At 25.3% G+C, this 23,482-nt stretch overlaps 2 protein-coding genes across 4 annotated transcripts in view; both read left to right on the top strand.

Annotated features, from left to right (window-relative positions):
* Positions 1-18,689, top strand: part of LOC117179001 (tubulin beta chain-like) — a 31,146-nt gene extending 12,457 nt beyond the window's left edge. Inside the window, exons 2-3 of the mRNA XM_033370611.1 lie at positions 7,621-7,729; positions 17,073-18,689. Of these exons, the coding sequence (XP_033226502.1) occupies positions 7,621-7,729; positions 17,073-18,274 (1,311 nt within the window). The 3' untranslated portion in view covers positions 18,275-18,689. The remainder of the gene's footprint in view (positions 1-7,620; positions 7,730-17,072) is intronic.
* A 1,858-nt stretch (positions 18,690-20,547) lies between these two features.
* The window catches only part of LOC117177639 (tubulin beta chain-like), a 45,757-nt gene continuing 42,822 nt past the window's right edge, over positions 20,548-23,482 (top strand). For 2 of the 3 annotated variants that reach the window (XR_004467727.1, XM_033368434.1), the window contains exons 1-2: positions 20,548-20,736; positions 20,862-20,970. Coding sequence is in view for 2 of the 3 variants with exons in the window: in XM_033368434.1 (XP_033224325.1) it covers positions 20,680-20,736; positions 20,862-20,970 (166 nt within the window). In the remaining variant the exon portion in view is untranslated. Of the gene's footprint in view, positions 20,737-20,861; positions 20,987-23,482 lie in introns of all 3 variants that reach the window. The other variant, XM_033368435.1, reaches the window with a different exon arrangement.

The raw sequence follows: 23,482 nt of genomic DNA on the forward strand, positions 1-23,482 counted from the left end.
TTTTTGGTAGAAAATTAATCTTCTAGGTCGAATTTTTATCTTTTTTTGTTTGTTAAAAATGCCATTTTGTTATCGTAAATAATTCCGTTTTTGTTGAGGATTCAATTATTTCTGTAAGAATTCAACTATTTTTTATGTAGAATAAATTTTTTAAAATAAAGTATCAACTATTACATTTTTTGTTAAAAATTCCTGTTTTTTAATAAATATGTAACTATTGGTTTGAAAGATTAAATATTTTGATAAAAATTCTTTTCAATCAAAACTTGAACTACTTTTTTGAAAATGGTTTTATTTTTGTTTGTAAATTAATTATTTTCAACTCAATTTTTAATTATTCCAGTTAAATATCCCATCGTTTTAATTGAAAACTCAACTCTTTGGTTGAACATTAATTTTTTTTACTGAAATTTTTAATATTTAATTTTTGGTTGAAAAATTATCCTTTTTACTTAAAAATTCGTCTTTTTTGTATAAATAAATGTTCGTGGTTAAATTAACATTTTTGATTGAGCATTCAATTATTTTAGTTGAAATTCGTCACCATTATTTTACAATGTAACTTCTTTTTCAATAATTATTTGTTTAGCTGAAAATTTCATCATTCCAATTAAATATTCAATCATTTCAGTTAAAAATTAATCTTAGTAACTGAAAATGTATCTATAGTTTAAAATTAAACTATTTTAATGAAAAATGATCTTTTTTAGTTGAAAGTTCAACTATTTTGTTGATAAATTCTATTTTTTAGATGAAAATTAAACTATTTTGTTGGAAATTAAAGAATTTGTATGAAAAATCGTTTTTTTCTGGTAGAGAATTAATCTTTTTGTTTGAAAATTAATCCTTTTAATTCAAATTTCAAGTATTCCAGTTGAAGATTCATTATTTTACTTGAAAATTGATCATTGTCGATTGAAAATTAATCTTTTTTAAATTCAAATTTATCTATTCCATGTTTAGTTGTTAATGGATCTTTTTTAAATTAAAATTCAACTATTTGGCTTAAAAGTTGTCCCTTCTTGTAAAAAATTCAAATTTTTTTGTGTAAAAAATTAATATTTCCTTTTGAAAATCAATCTTCTTATCTGTAAATTGATATTTTTGGTTGAAAATTTAAGTATTGCAATGAAATAATCATAATTTTAATAAAAAAATTTTTTTTGCTACTAAAAATTTAAATATTGCATTTTTTATTGGAAACCGATCTTTTTTATTTTTATTTTAAAACTCTTAAAAAAATTTGCGGCAGATAAAAAATTCAACTATTTCGTCGAAAATTTGTGTGTTTTGTTGAATAGCGTCTTGTTTGGAAAAAAAATTAATTAATATTTTTGGTTAAAAATTAATTTTTTCCAAATAAAAATTTTCGTATAAAATGAATCTTACTGTTTGCAAATTAATTTTCTAGTTTGTAAATTGATATTTTAGGTTGAAAATTCAATTATTGCAATTGCATATTTTCTCACTTTATTTAATAATTAATTTTTTGTAATTGGAAATTTGACCATTCGATTTTTGATTAAAAACTGTTTTTTTTTTACTTCGAAATTCAACTATTTTGTTGAAAATCAAAAATATTGCCCTTTATTTTCTATTATTTTACATATCAAATACTATAGAATACAATAATTTCATATCAACATTAATTATATATTAAAATTTGAAAATCGTGTTAGACAAAAAATGATAAATAAATAAAAATACATTTGTTGCTCTAGATGAAGAATTTCATTTAATTTATCCTATGGAGGGAAGTTAACTAAAATAGATTTATGTTTTTTCTGTCAATCAAGAAAGATTTATTGCTCAATAATAAATTGAATAGATTATATCGTATAAATCTGTTTCATGCTGCATTGAATCTTGAAAGTCCAGCGGAAGTATAAGATTTTTTTCGAAGAAGAAGTCTTCTATTTTCAGAGAGGTTTACCGTTCGTTGAACAGATCGATTTTCCGCATGAAAGACTTTAACGATTACTCATTGAGAGCAAAATCATTGTTGGTCGATAATTATCATCGAGATGTTATACCGATAGAAACTCATACACGATGGTTAAAAGTTATTTCAACTCGATCATGCGTTCAATTCCTATAAAGCAAAACTTATTTTTATCTTGATAAAAGAATCTTTAATTATTGTAATATATTTAACAATAAAGGATACTAATTCAATAATAATTTAGAAACTTTATACTATAAATATAAAAATTTGAGTACTGTAGAGAAATAAATTTGAGGCGAAGAAGAAAACTCTTCTTTGATTTATATGTTTTTTTAAATATACAATTAAAAATTATAAATGTTTTAAAGAAATTTAAACATTTTAAAATTTTACTTTCTATAATTTAACGAAAGAAGGGAAATGATTTCTGTAAAATAAAATTAATTTGGGTATTATTTTTAATTTAATTTCAAGTTTTCAGCAAATTATTTTTTCAGCAAAGATGTGAATTTTTGAATAAAATAATTAATTGACTGAATTTTCAACTTAAAAAAATTAATTCTCAACCAAAAAAAAAAGATAATAGTTGATATTTAAAACAAAAAAGAAGAACAACTTTTACCAATTATTTGTGTTCACAATCAAAAAATAAAACTTCACACTAAAATAATTGATATTTCTTTAAGAAAGGATGACATTTAATTTCCTACAAAATTGATTAATACTTAAGACAAAAAAAATTATTTTCTAAAAAAATTCGATTTCTCAAATAAATGGTTTATTTATTCAGCAAGAAATTAATTTTTTTTAAAAGTGATGAATTATTCACAAAATTTGTAACTGAATAATTGAATTTTTAAATAAGAAAGTTAAATTTGCAACTGAAACCAATTTGCCAAAAACTTTTTGTTTAAAAAAAGAATCTTCAGCCAAAAAATAGAGTAGACGATAAATCTTTAACAAAAAACGGTATAATTTATTTTTCAATTAAACCCAGTAATCACAAACCAAAAATGAAACAAATTTTCAACGAAATAGCTAAATTTTAAATTTTAAATATCAGTTTTTAAACAAAAATTGAATAGTTTGAAATTCAGTAAAGAAAATTAATTCTCATTTTAAAAATGCATTTTTAATGAAATCGATCAATTTTTAATCAAAGAGATGAATCTTCAAACAAAAAATAAATAAAAAATATAAAATTTCAACAAATGATGTAACAGTTAAATTTTCAGATAAAGAAATTAATTATTAACAAAAAATTTAACGAATTTTTAACAAAATAGGTAAGTTTACAAACAAAATAGCGAATTTTTAACTAACAAAATACATTTTCTAACAATTTAGTTCAACATTTAACCAAATAGTTTAATTTTCCTCTAAATTATAAAATTTTCTTGCTAAAAAGACGACTTTTCAACTAGAAAAGATCAATTTAAAATATCAGTTAAATAAAAATAGAATAGTTAAAAAGTCAGTTCAAAAAATTAATCATCAGCCAAAAATGTATCGAATTCCCAACAAAATAGTTGAATTTTTTAACACAGAGTTAATCTTCAACTAAAAAAATAAATGTTTACAAGGTAGATAAATTTTTAACTAAATAGTTTAATTTTGTACTAAATTATTAAATGCTTAAGCAAAAAAAAAAAACAAATTTTCTACAAGAAAAGATAAATTTTTAATCTAAAATATCAATTTTTAAACAGAAATGGAATATTTAGAAATTCAATGAAAAAATTAATTCACAAACAAAAAAATACTTTTTAATCAAAATATATCAATTTTTAACCAAGGAGGTGAATCTTCAACCAAAAAATAAATAAAGAGATGAATTTTTAATAAAATCGTTAAATTTTCAAAAAGAACGGTGATTTTTTAAATAACAAAGTAAATTTTGATGAAAGTAGTTTAACTTTTAACGAAATAGTTTAATTTTATGCTAAATCATTGAATTAACATGCCAAAAAGTAGAGCTTTGTTACAGGAAAAATCAATTTTTAAACAAAAATATAATAGTTAAAAATGTAATAAAAAATATTTATTCTTAACCAAAAAAATTCATTTCCAACAAAATAAATAAATTTTTAATTAAAGACATGAATTTCCAACTTTAATTATGGATGTTGAAAAAAAATGTATTTTCAAGCCAAAAAGACGAATCTGCTACAAAAAAGTGGAATGTTAAATCTGAAAAATTTAATTTTTAACAAAAATGTTCATTTAAAAAAATGTAAAAGTTAGAAAATCAGTGAATAAAATTAATGCAGAACCAAAAAAATGCAGTTTTAGAAAAATGTCTAAATTGTTAATAAAAAAGATGAATTTTCAAGAAAAGACTAACATTTAGCCAAAGATTTGAATTTTCAGCCAAAAAGTTTATTTTTTAACTAAGAAGATTAATTTTTTACAGAAATGATGATTTGCATTAAAGGTACAATAATAGTCCGGCTCAAAGGACCAATAAAGCCTCGATGGTGCAGTGAGGCGTTCGGAGTTCAAGTTAGAGGTCCGGGGTTTGATCCCTGAGCTGGTAACTCGGAAAATTTTTATATGTTCGTCTACCGAGTTTCTGGTGGTTTGGATTCCACCTTAAGCTGTAGGTTCCCCCATAATGTACTTAGCTGCAACCCAGTCCTATGTAGACTATTTTAATAAAAAAAAGTAAATAAAACAAGAATCCCTTTTGTTACCATCTTAAGCCTTAGCCATTAATTTTCGTAAATAATAATAATTTTAATATAATTTTTAATCGTTTTTATAAATTTCGAATTTTTTTATTTATTGTTTGTCGTCTAGACTCTTAACAGTTATTTGGCAAGCTTATGCTCTGCACTTTCCTCTGCTCGATTTTGCTACGATTTTGGAACGTCTGCTTGGGTCATTGGACTTGGAACGTTTGTAGATTTCATTTCATGGCTTTTCAAAGTGATTTAAGAATATCGCTTAATTTCGAGAGGGGCAGTTTAAAATGAAAGACTAAAATAGTTGGTCGTAATTGCGATTAGATTTCTAATTTGCAAATCTCATTTCCTCTTTTATTGCCACAATGATAATAAAAATACGTTAAGAAATGGTATAATTAAAATCTAAAATTCAGATATTGTCCTCCTTAAATTCAGATAATTTTGGCTGAATTTAAGTTGATTTCTGAATTTAATGTGTAATATTTTTAAATATTTATTTTTACTGCGCAAATGCTATTTTACCTCATTATATTATTGTTAAAAAATTTTATATTTTATAATTTTATAATCTGACAAAATTAAGTGTGCAGACAGCTTGTCACGCGAAGGGTTAACTAATTTTCGCTAGTAAACTAAAAATGAAAGATAATTTACGAAAATTTTAATAGAAATTTTTTTATGGTAATTCAGTTCCTAGATAAAATTGAAATGTTTTTTTTATTTTTGTCACCGATATTCTGTTCTCACTTCTTCTAGGATTTATTAAGAATAAGCTTTTATTTATTAAATTTATATTAATTCATATAATTTTATTATTTTGATGTTGACTTAGAACATTTTTTTTATAATAATAAATATAAAATGCTTCCTTTTCTATTCAAATTTGCCATTATATTTTATATAATTTTATATTTATTAAAACAGCTCGAGGACTCAGAAGGTCACCGCATGTGAAGCGCGCTAATTTCTTTACATTGTTTAAATTTATCGAGCAGGTTAAAATAAAATCTATGGCTTCTTATTATCGGATTTAAAATTATATTATCTTATATAATTTTATTACTCTGAAAAAATTCAATAGCCAAGAAAGTTTGTCGCGCGCTTATTGCGTGCTAATTGTTTAAATTTATACAAGATTTAAAAACTAAACCTACAACTTTTTTTTTGCCTAATTAAGAATTATGCCTTTCTACATAATTTTATTATTCAGGAGAAAATAAATGTGTCAAAAGGCCTGGCGCGCGCGAAGCGCGTGCTTTATTAGTAATTTGAATTTATAAAATATATTAAACGTACTTTGCTTGATTTAAATTTATATTATTTTATATAATTTTATTATTTTAAAAAGTGTAACGGCAAAGAAAACTCTTTGCGCGCGAGGCGCGCATCAGTTTTGCTGGAAAATTAAAATTAAAATAGGTAACTTACGAAATTTCTACTGAAGAACATTTTTTAAGGCAATTCAGTCTATAAATAAATAAAAATTGAAAATAGTTGGCCCATTTTTTGGCACTGAAATTCTATTCTGGGCTCCTTTACATTTTTAAGGCGATGTTAAAGTAACTGAATTTTGGGTCAAATTTGATATTATATTTTTTTTATTATTCTGAAAAATTATACGTCCAGGAAAGCTTGTGGCGCGCTGAGTGCGCGTCAGTTTCGCTAGTAAATAGGATAGCAAAATAGCCAATTTATAAATGTTTACATTGGAAACATTTTTAAAGATAAATCAGTTTCTAAATAAAATAAAAATTATTTGATCCAATTTGTGGCACCGAAATTCAATTCTGAGTTCTTTAAAATTTTGAAGGGATATTAAATCTACTGCTTTTCGGACGAAATTTATATTATATTATTTTATATGATTTTATTATTCTAAAACAAATCGACGGTCCAGAAAGTTTGTGGTGCGCGAAGCGCGCCAATTGTCGCTAGTATATTAAAATTAAGATAGGTAATTAAAAAAAGTTTTAATTCAAAATATTTTTGAAAATAATTAAATTCCCAAATAAAATTAAAAATATTTGATCCAATTTTTGGCACCGAAATTCTATTCTGATTACTTGCATAAATTTTAAAGTATATTAAAACTAATGTTTTTTGCGAAATTTAATACTATTTATGATTATTTGATATAATTTTATTATTCTGAAAAAATTCAAATTCGAAAAAAGCTTGTCGCGCGCGCAGCTCGCGCCAATTGTCGCTAGTGAATCAAAATTAAGATAGGTAATTCACAATTGTTTTAATTAACATTTTTTCTAAATTTCATTCCTAAATAAAATGGAAAAATTTGAGCCAATTTTTGGCACCGAAATTCTATTCAGGGTTCCTTTAAAGTAGTGCAAATGTGGTGAGAACGTACGTGGGGTCTTTTGTGCATGGTCGTCGAGGAATCTATTTTTGTCGAGGAGAAAATAGTAAAAGCGAGACAAATCGAGTAGAAAAATTCTGCGGGTAGTCGGACGCAGATGAGTGTGTTTAATTCGGTACACCTTCTATTTCGGGACTCAGATAAGTTATCCTTGTCCTCCGAGCACTTTAACTCAGACTCTTCCAGAGGGACATTTTTTTTCTTCAGATTTATCTCCTTAATGTCATTTGGATGATCTTGTCGAGAGTCATTTCCGCTCCTTTTGAAAAAATGCAGTGATATCTAGACTTCAAATAACTCTAGAAAATTAAATAAAAAAATAAATTTAGGCAAAACAGGGCTAAGTTAGGGAATAGCGAGACAACGTGAATATTACGTTTAATGATTTGATATTGATTTTTCTGTATAAAATATGGGTGTTCCGCTTTACCCGATATGTCCGACTAAGACACATTTTGGAAAAATGATTAGACTTTATAATATATAAGTTTTATAATGTTTTCCTATTTCCTGAATAATTAGATTCTTTTTGATAATGGTATTTATTTTTTATTTAAATATTTATTTTATTCTGCTACATTTTTTTTTAATTAGGAAAATATTTTTTTTTTTAGTTTTGGGAAGTCATTTCAGAGGAGCACGGCATTGACCAGACTGGGGTTTATCATGGCGAGACTGACCTGCAACTGGAACGAATTTCTGTTTACTACAATGAGGCATCTGGTAATTAACCTAATTTAAATCCATTCCCTTATTAGAGAAGTTAATTAAATCAAATTGATCCAGATAATTTAATTTAATTCTAAATTAGAAATGATACACTATTTGTGTCTGTATTAATTATGAAAAAGAGGATTGAAATTGTATTATTTTATTATATAATTTTATTATAATTATAATCAATGAGAAGCGCGCGTTCATCTCTCTAGATTTTTGTTTTTTAAATTAAAAATGTAAACTATTCAAAAATCAAAAAATTAATAAACAACGTTTTTAATATTTTTGAAATTATTTAAACTAATTTTTTGAAAATAAAATATGATATAATATCTACGTATGGATTAATTGTCGAAAAGAAGGAAAATTCTTTAAAAATCATGTAATTTTTAATGAATATGTTTAGAAATTCTTTCTAGTTTGAAAAGTTTCATTTTTTATTTCCATTTTTTTCTGGATTGAAGAAGAATATTTTTTATTCTTAATATTTTTTGTTATGTCAAAAAGAGAGAATTTCTTTAATTAATTTTTTTCGGAAGTTTTGAGTTTGAAATGTTTAATTCATATAATTTTCATATTTAAAATTGTGCATTTTGAATAATTAATTAATTGTTAATTTGTTCATTCAGAAATATTTTCTTACTTAAATTAATTTTTCTGAACTATTCCTTTAATTGAAATTGTTTACCTGAAAAATTAGACACTAACAATTGTTTAAAAAAAAGAAGGTAAAAAATAAATAATACTTTGTTCGAATTTTCCCGAATTATTATGAAATATCAAAAACTGAAAAATTGACAAAACTGGAAAATTATCCAATTTAAATAAATACAAATTGTTTTTGGCAAATCATATTTATTAATTCCAATACAATGATAAGATATTTTATTAAAAAAATGTAATGATCAATATATTTTTCATATTATATCTTGAATTTAAAGTAACAATAATTTAAAAAAATTTCTCTATCACAGTTTTTTTTGAGAATGTGCTTAGTAGTTTTTAAAAATTATTACTGGTATAATAAAAATATTGTTTTTATATTATTATTTCACATTAAGAAATATATATATTTTTGATAATGTTTTTTAATAAACTTGATATATTATTTAAAAATGCAATAATTAAACTTTTTGATTAAAAAAAATTTGTTTGAATCTTAAATGTATTTTTTTAATTACTGTTATTTTAAATTCAAACAATAATTTTAAAAAAATTTAGAAAAATTTAGGATTCTTTCAATTTTTGTTCTTATCTTGCACTTTTACATTTCGAAATATTTTGTTTAATAAAATGTCATTAATGTATTCGAAATAAATAAATAATATTTATAATGAAAATTTTTTTCAAATTGTTTTAATTCGGGAATTTCATAGTGTCGGGAATTTTATAATTCAGCCATTTTCTGTTAGGAATTTTTTTCGGAAAATTCCCTAATAATAAAATTCAAGAACCGTTTATGATATTACTGAAATTGAAAATTCTCGAAAAATCAAATTCATGACAGTATTTAATACTATAAAAATTGAAAATTCCAAATTAAAAAATTCCTCACAGTTTTTCATATTATCTAATTTAAATATTCGCGATAGAAAATTGCCGAATTATAAAATATTCAACATTAAAATGTCGGGAATTATAAAATTCTTGAATTTCAACAATAAAAAGAATTTTTTCATTTATAAATCTTATTTATCTATTATAAATACAATAATTTTATCGCAAATTTCTAAACATTATTTTTTGAATATTTTCTTATCTCATTATAAATAAATAAATAATATTGATTAAAAAACAATTTTCTATTGTTTAAATTCGGGAATTTGGCTCTGTCGGATATTTTATAATTCGGAAATTTTCTGTCAAGAATTTTCCAATTTGAGAATATTATTATTTGGGAATCTTATTATCCAGAAATTTTCCAATTCGGGTATATTATTATTGTGGAATTTTATTATTAAAAAAATGTCAATTCGTTCAAGTTGTTGAAATTTTAAAGTTTCGGCAATTTTATTTTTCGGGATTTTTCAGTCATCCCGCTAGAAAATTCTCCAATTGATGAAATTACCAAAGTATAAAAATGCCCAATTGAAAAATTTCGTAATAATAAAATTTTCCAATGATAATATCTCCAAATGGGAAAATTCCCGAATAAAAAAATTCCTCATAGTTTGTAATATTACCTAATTTAATAATTTCGGACAGAAAATTGTCGATTTATAATATATTCAAGACTAAAATTTCGGGCATTATAAAATTCCCGAATTTAAACAATGATAGACATTGTTTTTATTCAATAAATCTGATATATTTAGTGAAAATAGAATATTGGAATATTTTGATCAAATATTTTTTTAAAATTGTTGTTTGAATATTTTCTTATTGCATTGTTAATAAACAAACAATATTGATTAAAAACCCATTTTTTATTCTTTAAATTAGGGAATTTTACTGTGTCAACTCAGAAATGCGAGGAGAAATGTAATAAAATTAATTCGATTTACAATTTAATGATAGTCTATGCGAGTGTAAAATGTGAGGTCGTAACTAACATGAGAGCTCGAGGGCAAAAGGTGCTTAACTTTCTTCTTGCTGTGTGCTTTTTTCGGTTCTTTGGATTTTCAATTCAAGAATAGAAAGTGTAGCTTTGCGGTGTTCCCCAGAGAGGAATGAAAAAAAGGGAAAAATCACTGTGTGTACTCAAATGACAGAAATAAACACATTGCAACACGTTCACCCCAGAGGTGGTACAGAGTTCACTTTTCGACAAGTGCACCCAGTTTATCTCTCAAAACAATATTTTTACATTTATTTTCAATTTTTTATTAGGAAATTATAGCTGCCAATTTAAAATATTTATTTAAAGCAAAAGGCACTAGTTAATAAATTGAGGTATTAATAATAGCATAAAAATACGAATTTTTAATAAAAAAGTTAATTTTTCAAACAAAATAATTTGATTTTCTACTAAAAAGTTGCCTGTTTTACCAAAGAAAATTAAATTTTTAATAAGAGAGTTTAATTTTCAAACCAGGAAAGATTTTTCAGACAAGAAGGAATAAATGTTAAGAAAATTCTTTAATTTTTAAGTGAAAAGGACCATTTTTCATAAAAAGTTTAGTGTACAATAGTTAAGTTAATTTGAAAAAATTGTTTAAATTTAACAAATTTATGTCATAAAACAGCATTATTTATATTTATTAAACTTTTTTAAACAGGAAATTAGAACTGCAAATTACAAATATTTGTTTTAAACGAAAGAAATAATAAATAAATAGCTTGAAAAAATATTAATTTTAAAATAAACTAGTTGAACCCTCAAGCAAAACAGTAATATTGTACAACAAAATTGAATTTTCAATCAACAATGATTTTTCAGCCAAGCTAGGAAAATAGTTTTAAATTTGAATTTTTAAGCCAAAAATATCTATTTTCTATTAAACAATTAAATTATCAACAAAAAAGTTAATTTCCTAACAAACAGTTAAATTTTATCTTTTAAAACAATATTTAGAACATTTATTCTTATTTTTTGAACGGGAGATGCGAATTTAAAATTAGAAACATTTTTTTTAATAAATGGGTGAATGATTGATCAAATATAATTTCTTTTAAATAAAATTAATGGAAAATTTTTTGGATTTTTCAGTAAAGACGAATTTTTAACAAAAAAGTTAATTTTCTATAATATTTTTAATAGTTTCTATGATTTTATATTTTCTTTATTTCATTATACAATATTTAATTTTCAACTGATAAAAAAAACGAATTTTTAATTAAAACAGATTAATTTTTAACAAAAAAGTTTTTTTTCTGCCTAAATAGTTGAATTTTATAATAAAATAGTTCGATTTTAAACTTAAGAAGATAAAATTTTATATAGAAAAAACAGTTAAATTAAAAAAATAAAAAACAGAAGATGAGAAAATTAATAAACAAAAATTAATTTTTAACAAAATAATTAAGTTTTCCGCTAAAAAGATGAATATTTAACCAAAAATGAGTTTTTTAACAAACTAGTCCAAGTTTCAACCACGATGTTGAATTTTTGACAAAAAAGATGATTTCTCAACCTAAAATGTAACAGTTAATATTTCAACAACAACAAAATTTAATTTTTAATGAAACACAGTTGTATTCATTTAAAAAAGACGAATTTTCAACCAAAAAATTTGAATTGACAAGAAAAAAGTAAATTTTGTTATTTCAACAACAAAATATTGTTTGTAATTTTAATTTAAAAGCGTTTGAGTTCAACGAAAAAGAAAAATTTCCAACGTAATGGTTAAACATGAAATTAAATAAGAAAAATTTTCAAACAATAAAAAGTTAAATTTGTAACCAAATAGAAACATTTTTTAGCGAAATTAAATTAATTTTTAACTATTTTTACTATTGTTTAAAAAAAATTCTCTACTGTTTTCAAGATATTTATTATTTAAATACAACCAAAAAACAACTTTTTGAAAAACAAGCTTAAAAATTATAACTAAGTTAATCTTAAACGAAAGAGATAAATTTTCAACAAAGTAATTCAATTTTTAACTAAGTAGATGAATTTGTAAGCAAAAAAATTAATTTAGAATCCAACGGTTGCATTTTTAATGAAATAAGCTGAATTTTCTACGTAAATAATTGAATTCAAGAACGAGTTTTGTAACAAAACAGTAGAATTGCAACAAATTAATTAAATTTTCAAAAAACTAAGAAATTTTTAACCAAAAAAGATAATTTTCTTTAAAAAAATATTACAATTTCCATTCGAAAAGAATTAAGTTTCAATAAAGAACAGTTCGATTTTCTAAAAAAGTTTTATTACTTTTGATTATTTTTACATCAGGGAATAATAGTTTAAATAAACATTCAAGTTTCATTTTTTTTATATTTAGAAACACACTCTTCAATCCAGACTATTTAAATCTTTTCGAAATGCAAAAAATTTTATAGTGTTAATTTTTGTTAAAAAAATTTTAGGTTTGCTTTAATTGATTTATCGGTACTTTATAGTATAATTTGCAAAAGTTGCAAGTAACCCACGCCATATATGCATTTCCGCCGTTCTATCTACCGTTCAATCAATTTTGGTTGAATCCCAATACTTATATAGTACTTCCTTTAATTATTATAGGGGCTATTCAAAACATTCATCACCCTGCCACCGGAAGGAAGGTGGGGATAACGTTTTTTGCGATTTGTGAGGTAGTAAATGGGGGGGGGGATACAGTGGGGCTAAATAAAAAAGCGATGTTAAAGAAATCTGTCGGTCACAATTCTTCATAAATATTTAATATTTTGTTGAAAAATTTTAAATATATAAAGAAATGCATGCTTTTTAACAGTTTAAGGCAGAAAGGAACCTAATTTTCTTCTGATTGTCTTCAAGTCTCATAGCCTGTGATGCTCATTGATTTATTTTCGTTATCTGATATAATTCGTTAACAGGATCTGGACATTCCAGTGTAGAATAAGATCGTCCTTCCTTTCAATCATCAAATAATGCATTTGTTTATAATAATTGTTGATAAATTCAACAAATTATATCAGATGACAAAAATACATCAATTTTCATCACAGCTAATGAGATTCGAAGACAATCGGAAGAAAATTCGGTTCCTTTCTGGCTAAAACTGTTCAAATCATGCGTTCGTTAATAATAATTATTAATAAATTTAATAAATAATATCAGATGACAAAAATACATCAATTTTCATCACAGCTAATGAGATTCGAAGACAATCGGAAGAAAATTCGGTTCCTTTCTGCCTAAAACTGTTCAAATCACTCATTTGTTAATAATAATTGTTGATTAATTTAACAAATGATATTAGATGACAAAAATATATTAATTTACATCACAGGAAATGAGATTTGAAGACAATCGGAAGAAAATTCGGTTTCTTTCTGGCTACAACTATTCAAATAATGCATTTGTTTATAATAATTGTTGATAAATTTAACAAATTACATCAGATGATAAAAACAGATCAATGTACCTCACAGGCAATGAGATTTAAAGACAATCGGAAGAAAATTCGGTTCGTTTCTGCCTAAAATTGTTCAAATAATGCATTTGTTTATAATAATTGTTAATAAATTTAACAAATTATATCGGAGGACAAAAACAGATTAATGTACATCACACGCAATGAGATTCGCAAACAATCAGAAGAAAATTCGGTTCGTTTCTGCCTAAAACTGTTAAAATAATGCATTTGCTTATAATAATTCTTGATTAATTTAACAAATTATATCAGAGGACAAAAGCAGATTAATGTACATCACAGGCAATGAGATTCGCAGACAATCAGAAGAAAATTCGGTTCGTTTCTGCCTAAAACAGTTCAAATCATGCATTTGTTAATAATAATTGTTGATTAATTTAACAAACGATATTAGATGACAAAAATATATTAATGTACATCACAGGCAATGAGATTTGAAGACAATCGGAAGAAAATTCGATTCTTTTCTGCCTAAAACTGTTCAAATAATGCATTTGTTTATAATAATTGTTGATAAATTTGATAAATTTGATAAATAATATCAGATGACATAAATACATCAGCGTTCATCACAGGCTGTGAGATTCGAAGACAATCAGAAGAAAATTCGGTTCCTTTCTGGCTAAAACTGTTCAAATCATTCATTTGTTAATAATAATTGTTAATAAATTTAACAAATGATATCAGATGACAAAAATAGATCAATGTACGTCACAGGCAATGAAATTCGAAGACAATCGGAAGAAACTTCGGTTCCTTTCTGGCTAAAACTGTTCAAATCATGCATTTGTTAATAATAATTGTTGATTAATTTAACAAATGATATTAGATGACAAAAATACATTAATGTACATCACAGGCAATGAGATTTGAAGACGATCGGAAGAAAATTCGGTTCGTTTCTGCCTAAAACTGTTCAAACCATGCAGGAAAATTCATTTTCTTAATTGAAAATTTAATCTGCTTGATGGAAAATTTTTATTTTTTAGAACATTTTTATTTTTTTTGTGAAAATTGATTTTTACAACTGAAAATTGAACTATTTCATTATTAGTTAAAAATTAATCGTTTTTAGTTGAGAGTTCCATAATTTGTATGAAAATTAACCTAGTCTGCTAAAAATTTGTTCTTTTTTGTTTATAAAATTAATATTTTCAACTGCAAATTCAACCATTCCATCTTTGTTTGAAAATTGATTGTCTTTGGTTTAAGAATGTAACTATTTGGTTGAAAATGAACTCTATTGTCAAAAATCCATATTTTCGGCTAGAAAATTCCAGTATTTTTTTAAAAATTCGTCTTTTTGGGTTCAGAATTCGATTGTTTATTATATAAAATTTAACTACTTTGTTGAAAAAAAGTTATTAAATATTTATTATATTCCTTGAAGATTTAACTATTTTGTTGGAAATTATTTTTTTTTTTTCACTAAAAATTGATCTATTCCATTATTACTTTAAAATAAATCGTTTTTAGATTAAACTTTAAGAATTTGTGAAAAATTATGTATTTAGTTGAAATTTGTTTTTGTTTTAAAACAATTTTTTAATATAAAAATGTACTGATCCATTTTTTGTTTAAAATTTATCATTTTTAGCTTAGAAATTTTTTTAATTTATATTTTACGGTAAAAATTTTAACTGTTTTGTAGCAAATTTATCTCTTTTATTACAAATATTTATTATAAATGCAATTTTTTTTATTAAAAATAAAAATATTTTCTTGGCTGAAATATCAACTATTTACTATTTTTTGTTGAAACGTCATATTTCTCTATGGAAAATTCAATTACGTGATTCAAGATAAAACTTATTTTGTAAAAATGCAGTTTTTGTTAAAGATTCATAATATTAGTTGATGATTAAACTGTTTTGTGACATACTTAATTATTTTCTTTAAAATATTGTTGAAAATTTAACTAATTTTTTAAATATTTGTCTTCTTGGAAAGTAAATGAGTTTTTTTATTACAGATTCTAAATATTAATTAATATGAATAAATAATAAAAAACTAAATATAAACTAATTCTTCGAATATTTGTCTTTTTGGATTTGAAAACTCTAGTTATTAACTAATATAAATAATAATAAAAAATAAATATAAAATAAGAAATCAAATTACCAAATAATAAAATTCCCGACAATTTATAACATGAAAGAATTTTTTTAAACTAATTACAAAGTACCCAAATAAGGTGAAAAATATGTTTACTAAGTGAAGGTATTTTATTTTTTGTATTATTTTTTCACAATTGAAACTAGATAACTGGATAAACTAGATAATCAATAAAAGCGGAATTTTTCAGGAAAACAAAAAAGCATTATGTGTAATTGAAACCACTATCTAAAGATAAGACACTTCCGAGATGACGCGTTGGTGATTTAACAAAAAAAATTCATTTCGAAAAATTTATGTAATTTCGAGAAAATAAATATATTAGTTAAGAATCGGAATGCGAGGCTGACCACAGGCTGCGGATTGCGATACAAAATGTAATCTTAAGTTTAAACAAAAAAAAGTTACCTCCAAGATATTGAATTTCTGAATAAGGATAAAAAGATTTTTATCCGCGAAAGTCAACCAATTCCTAGCAAATCTTTTAATAATTTTTATGTAACAGTTTCCCAGGTTTTGAAAATCGATTTTCGATTTTATGTTTCGAGAAAATAAAAATTTAACTAGCCTGTGTTCAATAGCACCATCAAGGGGAGGAAAATCGATTTTTTAAAAATTATAAGTCAATATAACATAAAATAATGAAAGGCTCGAAAAACAGAACCGAACGAGTGCTCGAGCAGGAGGCAGGAGTGGGGATGACGCGCAGGAAACGCGACGGAAGATGGAACAGTCTCTCGTTGCGTTTTCTGCGTGTCATCCCCACTCCTACCTACTGCTCAAGCGCTCATTAAATTCTGCTTTCCAAGCTTTCAATTATAGTTTCATATATATTATATATTTACTTGAAATGGAAGCTTCTAATGTGTCCCCTAAGGGTTTACATTTTTCTTGCACCTTCTTCCCTATTCCTTTACACCCCCCTACCACACACAAACACTTACTTGGTGTTGGAAGGGGGACCTACAGTTTAAGGTGGGTTCTGAACCACCAAGAGCAACAGTTTTAAGTAGTAAGAGAAAACCTTTTTCTCTAGAGGTATCGATCCCACGACTCTCCGGAGATGAACAACTCCCTTGTGCATGGGCCACCAAGGCTCTTCCAGAGTGCGAGACGGGAATCGAATCCGCAAACCGATGAAGTGGGTCCAAAGCCTACGCTTTAACCCCCGCGACCATCCTCCCACTCTTATATATTATATATTTTAAATAACAATTATTTATTCTTTTCAGTTGCCACAGCCTCTAGTGGAGGGAAATACGTTCCTCGAGCAATTCTCCTCGACCTTGAACCCGGAACCATGGAAGCTGTTCGTTCCGGAGCCTATGGAAAATTATTCCGCCCCGACAATTTCGTCTTTGGCCAATCCGGAGCCGGAAACAATTGGGCCAAAGGTCACTACACCGAAGGAGCCGAATTAGTCGACTCAGTTCTCGATGTTGTCCGGAAAGAATGTGAAAACTGCGACTGTCTCCAGGGTTTCCAACTAACCCACTCCCTCGGAGGTGGTACCGGATCCGGAATGGGCACCCTCCTCATTTCGAAAATTCGGGAAGAATACCCTGACCGTATCATGAACACCTACTCCGTGATGCCATCACCCAAAGTTTCAGATACAGTCGTCGAACCCTACAATGCAACCCTATCAGTTCACCAACTTGTGGAGAACACAGACGAGACCTACTGCATTGATAATGAAGCCCTTTATGACATATGTTTCCGAACTCTCAAGGTGGCCAATCCATCCTATGGAGACCTTAACCATCTGGTTTCGTTGACCATGTCCGGAGTCACCACCTGTTTGAGGTTCCCTGGTCAGCTGAATGCTGACCTCAGAAAACTTGCAGTCAACATGGTACCATTTCCGAGATTGCATTTCTTCATGCCAGGATTTGCACCCCTAACTTCAAGATCCATGCAACAATATTCACTACTGTCAGTTCCGGAATTGACTCAGCAGATGTTTGATGCGAAAAATATGATGGCAGCTTGTGATCCAAGACATGGAAGGTACCTAACTGTGGCTGCAGTTTTCAGAGGAAGGATGTCTATGAAGGAGGTTGATGAACAGATGTTGAGTGTCCAGAATAAGAACAGTTCCTACTTTGTCGAATGGATTCCTAACAATGTGAAGACTGCTGTTTGCGATATTCCACCCAGAGGGTTGAAGATGTCGGCCACTTTCATCGGAAACACTACAGCCATTCAGGAACTTTTCAAAAGAATTTCTGAGCAGTTTACTGCTATGTTCAGGAGAAAGGCTTTCTTGCATTGGTACACTGGAGAAGGCATGGACGAGATGGAATTTACTGAAGCAGAATCGAATATGAATGATTTGGTCTCCGAGTATCAACAGTATCAGGAAGCAACTGCTGAGGAAGATTTTGAGGTTGAGGAGGGTGGAGATGATTTTGAAGCCTGTGACCAGGAGTGAGGAATTTATTTTGCGAGGATGAGGGTTTTCTACTTTTTAAAAATGGAATTTTTCCGAAAAATTTTTTATAAGGGAAAAATGGTGTTGGGTGTACCAAAGGGCAATTGCCAAAAAGATTAGAGGAAAAGAAAAAGTGATTTTGACATGAGACGATTGATGAATGACATATTTATTCTTTTCGAAATTAAATTGAAAAAATCGTTATATATAAACTAATTAAGGTTTAACTAGAAATGTGGAATTTTGTCCATATTATTAATTTTCTTTATAGACTGAAGCCGTTTTATTTAATTGTAATGTAGATTAAATTGATTTTAAGTTTCGCAAGGCTTAACGTTTTGCCGATCAGAAAAATGATTTTTACTCTTTAAGACTTTTACCTTACTTTTTGCAAAGTTTGTACTTAGATTTTAAGAATTCGAGAGTCGAAATAAAAGATCTTTAAAAATATTTTTGTTCTATTTTTTTTTTATATCAATAATTTTATATGTTGTGTGACAATTCAAAATTTATCATACAAACTTATTTCTATAATTTTCCAAAAAATATTACTAAAAAAAATATGAATTTTACATTTTTTTGAAATTTAAGAAATAATTATGTTTTTAACAGGTTGCTACCATATTATAAGTTGTAAACTTTTTCATAGTTTTATATAAAAAATCAATTCAATTTTTGAATTTTTTATTGCACTGGTAACAAAATAATGAATAATAGTAATATATGACTTTTTATTTTTAACATTAATTTCAGGTTTCAAAGATTCAAAAATATATCAAAAACGAATCTATAGGATTTTAAGACAACTTTTTTGCATTTTACGGAATTTAAAAAATTGGATGTAAAACGTTGAGTTATTTCAAAAGAAATTTAGAAGTTGTGACAGGATTTAAAAATAATTTTAATTTAGAGAAGTCTTTAAAAACTTTGACAAAAATCTAGATTTTTTTAACAAAATAAGTTTTTTTTTCAGAGTTTTAAAAGCATAAATAAATTTCTTAGCATTTCTGTGAAGATTGAAAAATGTTTTTTATTTTTTAAAAGTTTATTTTAAGAGAATGATTACAAAGGTTTTAAAACATTTGAAAAATAATTTTTCTTACCATGCAGAATTTTTTAAATTAAAAAAATCGAATAATTCAAAGAAATAGTAGAAAGTTTTGGAAAAATATTTAAAAATTTGAAACGATTTTAAACAAATTTGATTAAAAAATGATGATTTTAAAATGTCAAACGCAAAATTAAGAATTGTTTCAAGAATTTTTAACTATTTCAAGATAATAACAAAATTTTTTGAAGATTCATATGAAAATAAAAATTCCCTTTTAATTCCGGAAAAACGATTCTAAGAGAATATTGAAATTTTGCTTTTTATTTACGAGTTAAATTGTTTTTATTACAATTTGTAATCTTTTTTTAATGTAATAATAATTATAAATACAATTTTTTGATTGAGAATTAATCTTTTTATGTTGAAAATTTAACTAGTAAATTAAGAATCTTAGGAATATTAAATTTACACTTCCCTGATAACAAAACTTAAAAAATAAAGAATCATTAAAAATTTGTATTTTTTATTAAAAATTCTTTTTCCCCATAAATCGAAAAAAATAATGCGCGTATAGCTCGTGATTGATAATGCCAGTAAAATATAAAAAGATTAAAAAGGTGTTACTTTTTCACTGTTTAAGACGGTTTTCTCCAATTTTCTAATTTCTGCTTGGATGCATAAAATTGTTTAAGGTTCTTCCTTCGATCGTCGAAGTTAAGCAGCACTTCTCTCGGTTTAAATCGGATGGGAGCCGGAGTACTAGATGACAAGTTTTGAACAGCTTTCAAACTTCTTCCATCTCAAAAAAATAAGATTAATGACAACATTCACACAATAAGGACTGTTCTCCCTCATTTTTTACATATTTTATAATAATAATAATAAAATTTATTTCTATTTTCTTTCAAATTAAGAACATTTCAACTTCACTGTAATTTCACTGAAAGTTTGAACTTCAATTAGAGTTTAAGTTTTACAATTTCACTTAAAATAAAAAAATGGTCAAATTTTATTATGAATTAATTTCCATACATAATTACAATATTTATGATTAAGCCCGCATAATTTTAATTGTAGTAAACTGATTTTTGTTTTAATAAAGCAATATTTATGTATTTAAAATTATTTTGCAACAGTAAATATCCTACATTTAAAAGTAAAAAATACAAGGCCTAGCTTTTGTTTTAAACACATTCAATTTTTTCTAACTAAAAAAAAAAACAATTTTTAACCTGACATGCCTGAACCTTTTTAATTTTTTTTGACAACAAAATTTTTAATCACAATTTCGGCCCCAAAATTAAGTCGTTAAAACAGTAATAAAATAAAAGCATTACAAAAAAATTAGTATATCATGAGGGAAATCATTCACGTGCAGATAGGACAATGTGGAAACAGTATTGGAACGAAGGTGACTTTTTTTTACAAAAATTATTCAAAAAAAAAAAAAAAATGAAACTTAACTAGGTAGCTTTATATACATTTTTTTTTAAATTAGGAAAGAATGATAAAATAAACTTCAGTACATTTTTTCAGTTTTGGGAGGTTGTTGCTGATGAACATGGGGTAGATGGAGATGGAAATTTTATCGGGAATTCTGATGTGCAATTGCAGTCCATTAATGTTTTCTTCAAGCAAGTCAGGGGTGAATTATTATTTAAGTATTATTAGAACCCTTAAAATTATTAAAATTTTCCAAAATTTATTGAAATTTTTTTTTTAAGTTCTTGGAAATTCGTAATCCCTTGATATTTCAAAAAGCTCGTAAAAATTTCTTGGAGCTTTTTAAATAAATCTAAAATCTTTTATATGCCTGGAAATTTTTTCAATATCTGAAAATTTATTGAAAATTTTATCAAATATTTTCAAATGTCTTAAAATGTTTAGAATTCATTGAGTTTTTTCGAAATACCTTAGAATATTTGAAAATTTATGAAAACATTTGAATCACTTAATTTTTGTAAAATGAAATTTAAAAAATGTAATTGAAATATTGATATAAAATATAATATATTAAATATTGTGGACATTAAAAATTCAATTCAAATAATTAAAATATTCGACATTCTTAAATTCGCGACATTATAAAATTCTCGAGTTTTAACACTTGAAAAATTTTTTTTACTACATCTATTATTAATTAAAAATACAGTAAGTTTAAATACCAAATAAATCCATTTTTTTATTTTCAGTGTATTTTTGAAAATTATTGTTTAGATTTGAAATAACAGTGATTAAAAAAAAAGTTTCTCAATGCAAGTTTGTTTTTCGAAAATGTGTTCTTGTGTTGTTCTTTATCACTGTGAAATATATATTTTTAAATATTGTTATTTCAAATTCAAACAATGATATAAAAAATACACTGAACATAAAAAGTGCATCGATCAAAATATTTCATTATTGAATTTTATTAAATGAATATGATTGATTAAAACGCAATTTTTTCAAATTTTTTAGAATTGATATTTTGATATTTTATAATTCCACCATTTCCAGTAGAAAATTTTATGAAGCGGACTGAAAATTGTCAAATAATAAAATACCAAATGCTAAAATTCCCAAATTTAAGCAATTAAAAGAACTCTTTTTAAAATAAATTTTATTTATTTATTTATTAAAAATAGAATAATATAATGTTTTGATACCAGAAATTTGTTTTAAAATTTAATTTTTTGAATCACTGTTTAAATATTTTATTATTGTATTGTTAAAAAATAAATAATATTAAAAAAAATTTTTTTAATCATTTAAATTCGTAGATTTATTGGTTTTGAGGGTTTTACAATGTCGGATATCTTATAATTCGGGGAAATTTCTGCCGGGAATTTTCAAATTTGTAAATATTAAGGGACGATTAAAAACCCGGAAAAATCAATACCTTGGAACTGTAAAATTCCCAAAAAAGAAATTATTTGATATAAAAAATTATTGAAACTATAAAATTACTAATACTAAAAAATTCTCTAAATAGAAAATGATTGAATTCAATTAACTAAAAAAATTGCCTTAAAATCAATTATATTCTGTCATTAAAAAAACAATGATAAAATATATTTTTTTAAAAAATCACCTTTTTGGAATTTCAATATATTTCGAGAAATTGTTGTTTGATTTTAAAATAAGATAAAATTAATTAAAATATTTTGGAATTATTTGAAAGATCTCTAATCTTTTGAAAATTCCTTTGAATGTTTTAAAATACCTTCAAATGTTTAAAATCATTTGAAATCGAAAATTTCATTGAATCTCCAAAATATTCTACAACTAATTTTTTTTACATATTTGGGAATACGTAAAAATATTTAAATTTTATTCAATTAGATTGAAAGGGTTTAAAATATCGCACAATAATTGAAGTTTTCTAAAATTTCTATAAAACCATTAAAATTCTTTTAAATATTTTCAAACATTTTAAAACTCTAAAAGTCCTATGAGATTCTTTTAGATCTTCTTCAATTCTATCCATTTTGGTTTAGCCTGGTGAAATTATTCTTAAATACCCGAAAAGAGTTAAAATCTTTCGAAATTCCCGACAGCAAATTAACGAATTAGAAAGTATCTGACCCGCGGAAAGTTTAATGAATATAATTCATTTATTAAAAACACAATCATTAAATAGATTTTTATTAAAGATTTTTTCTAGAATTTTTAGTTTATTTAAATAAATTATTATTCAAATTAAAAATAACAATAGTTTAATTATCCTAATGCAATTTTTCTAAGAAACGTAAACATTCGGATATATCAAATCTCCAGCGGCTCCCAACCTCTACCGCAAGTCGTGGGGCGATTTTGTCAAACGAGATCCATTGGCTGCCCCTTCTTTGTATCGATGCGCACGCTGTAAGGATCTGTACGTTCTTGAATTTTTGCATAATGCAACAGAGGGCTTCCCTCGGGCCTAATTTTAATTGGTCAGCCACTGACGCGGGCAAGGCATTACAGGGACAGTGGTGGGAGGTAAAGGAGCGGTGCCACTTGGAATATCCGAGCTTGAGAGAATTTGAATGTGTGAGCCTCGGAATAAGTGAAAGTTTACTGTATTTCAATGAATATACATGCTGTTTTGGCATTTTACCAAATTTCCGTGGATTTGAATGATGCGGTTTCAAAACGCTTCCTAGAATTTCGGAAAATTTTAAACTTAAATTTTGGGA

This window comes from Belonocnema kinseyi, chromosome 8 (genome assembly GCF_010883055.1).
Source record: "Belonocnema kinseyi isolate 2016_QV_RU_SX_M_011 chromosome 8, B_treatae_v1, whole genome shotgun sequence".
NCBI lineage: Eukaryota > Metazoa > Arthropoda > Insecta > Hymenoptera > Cynipidae > Belonocnema > Belonocnema kinseyi.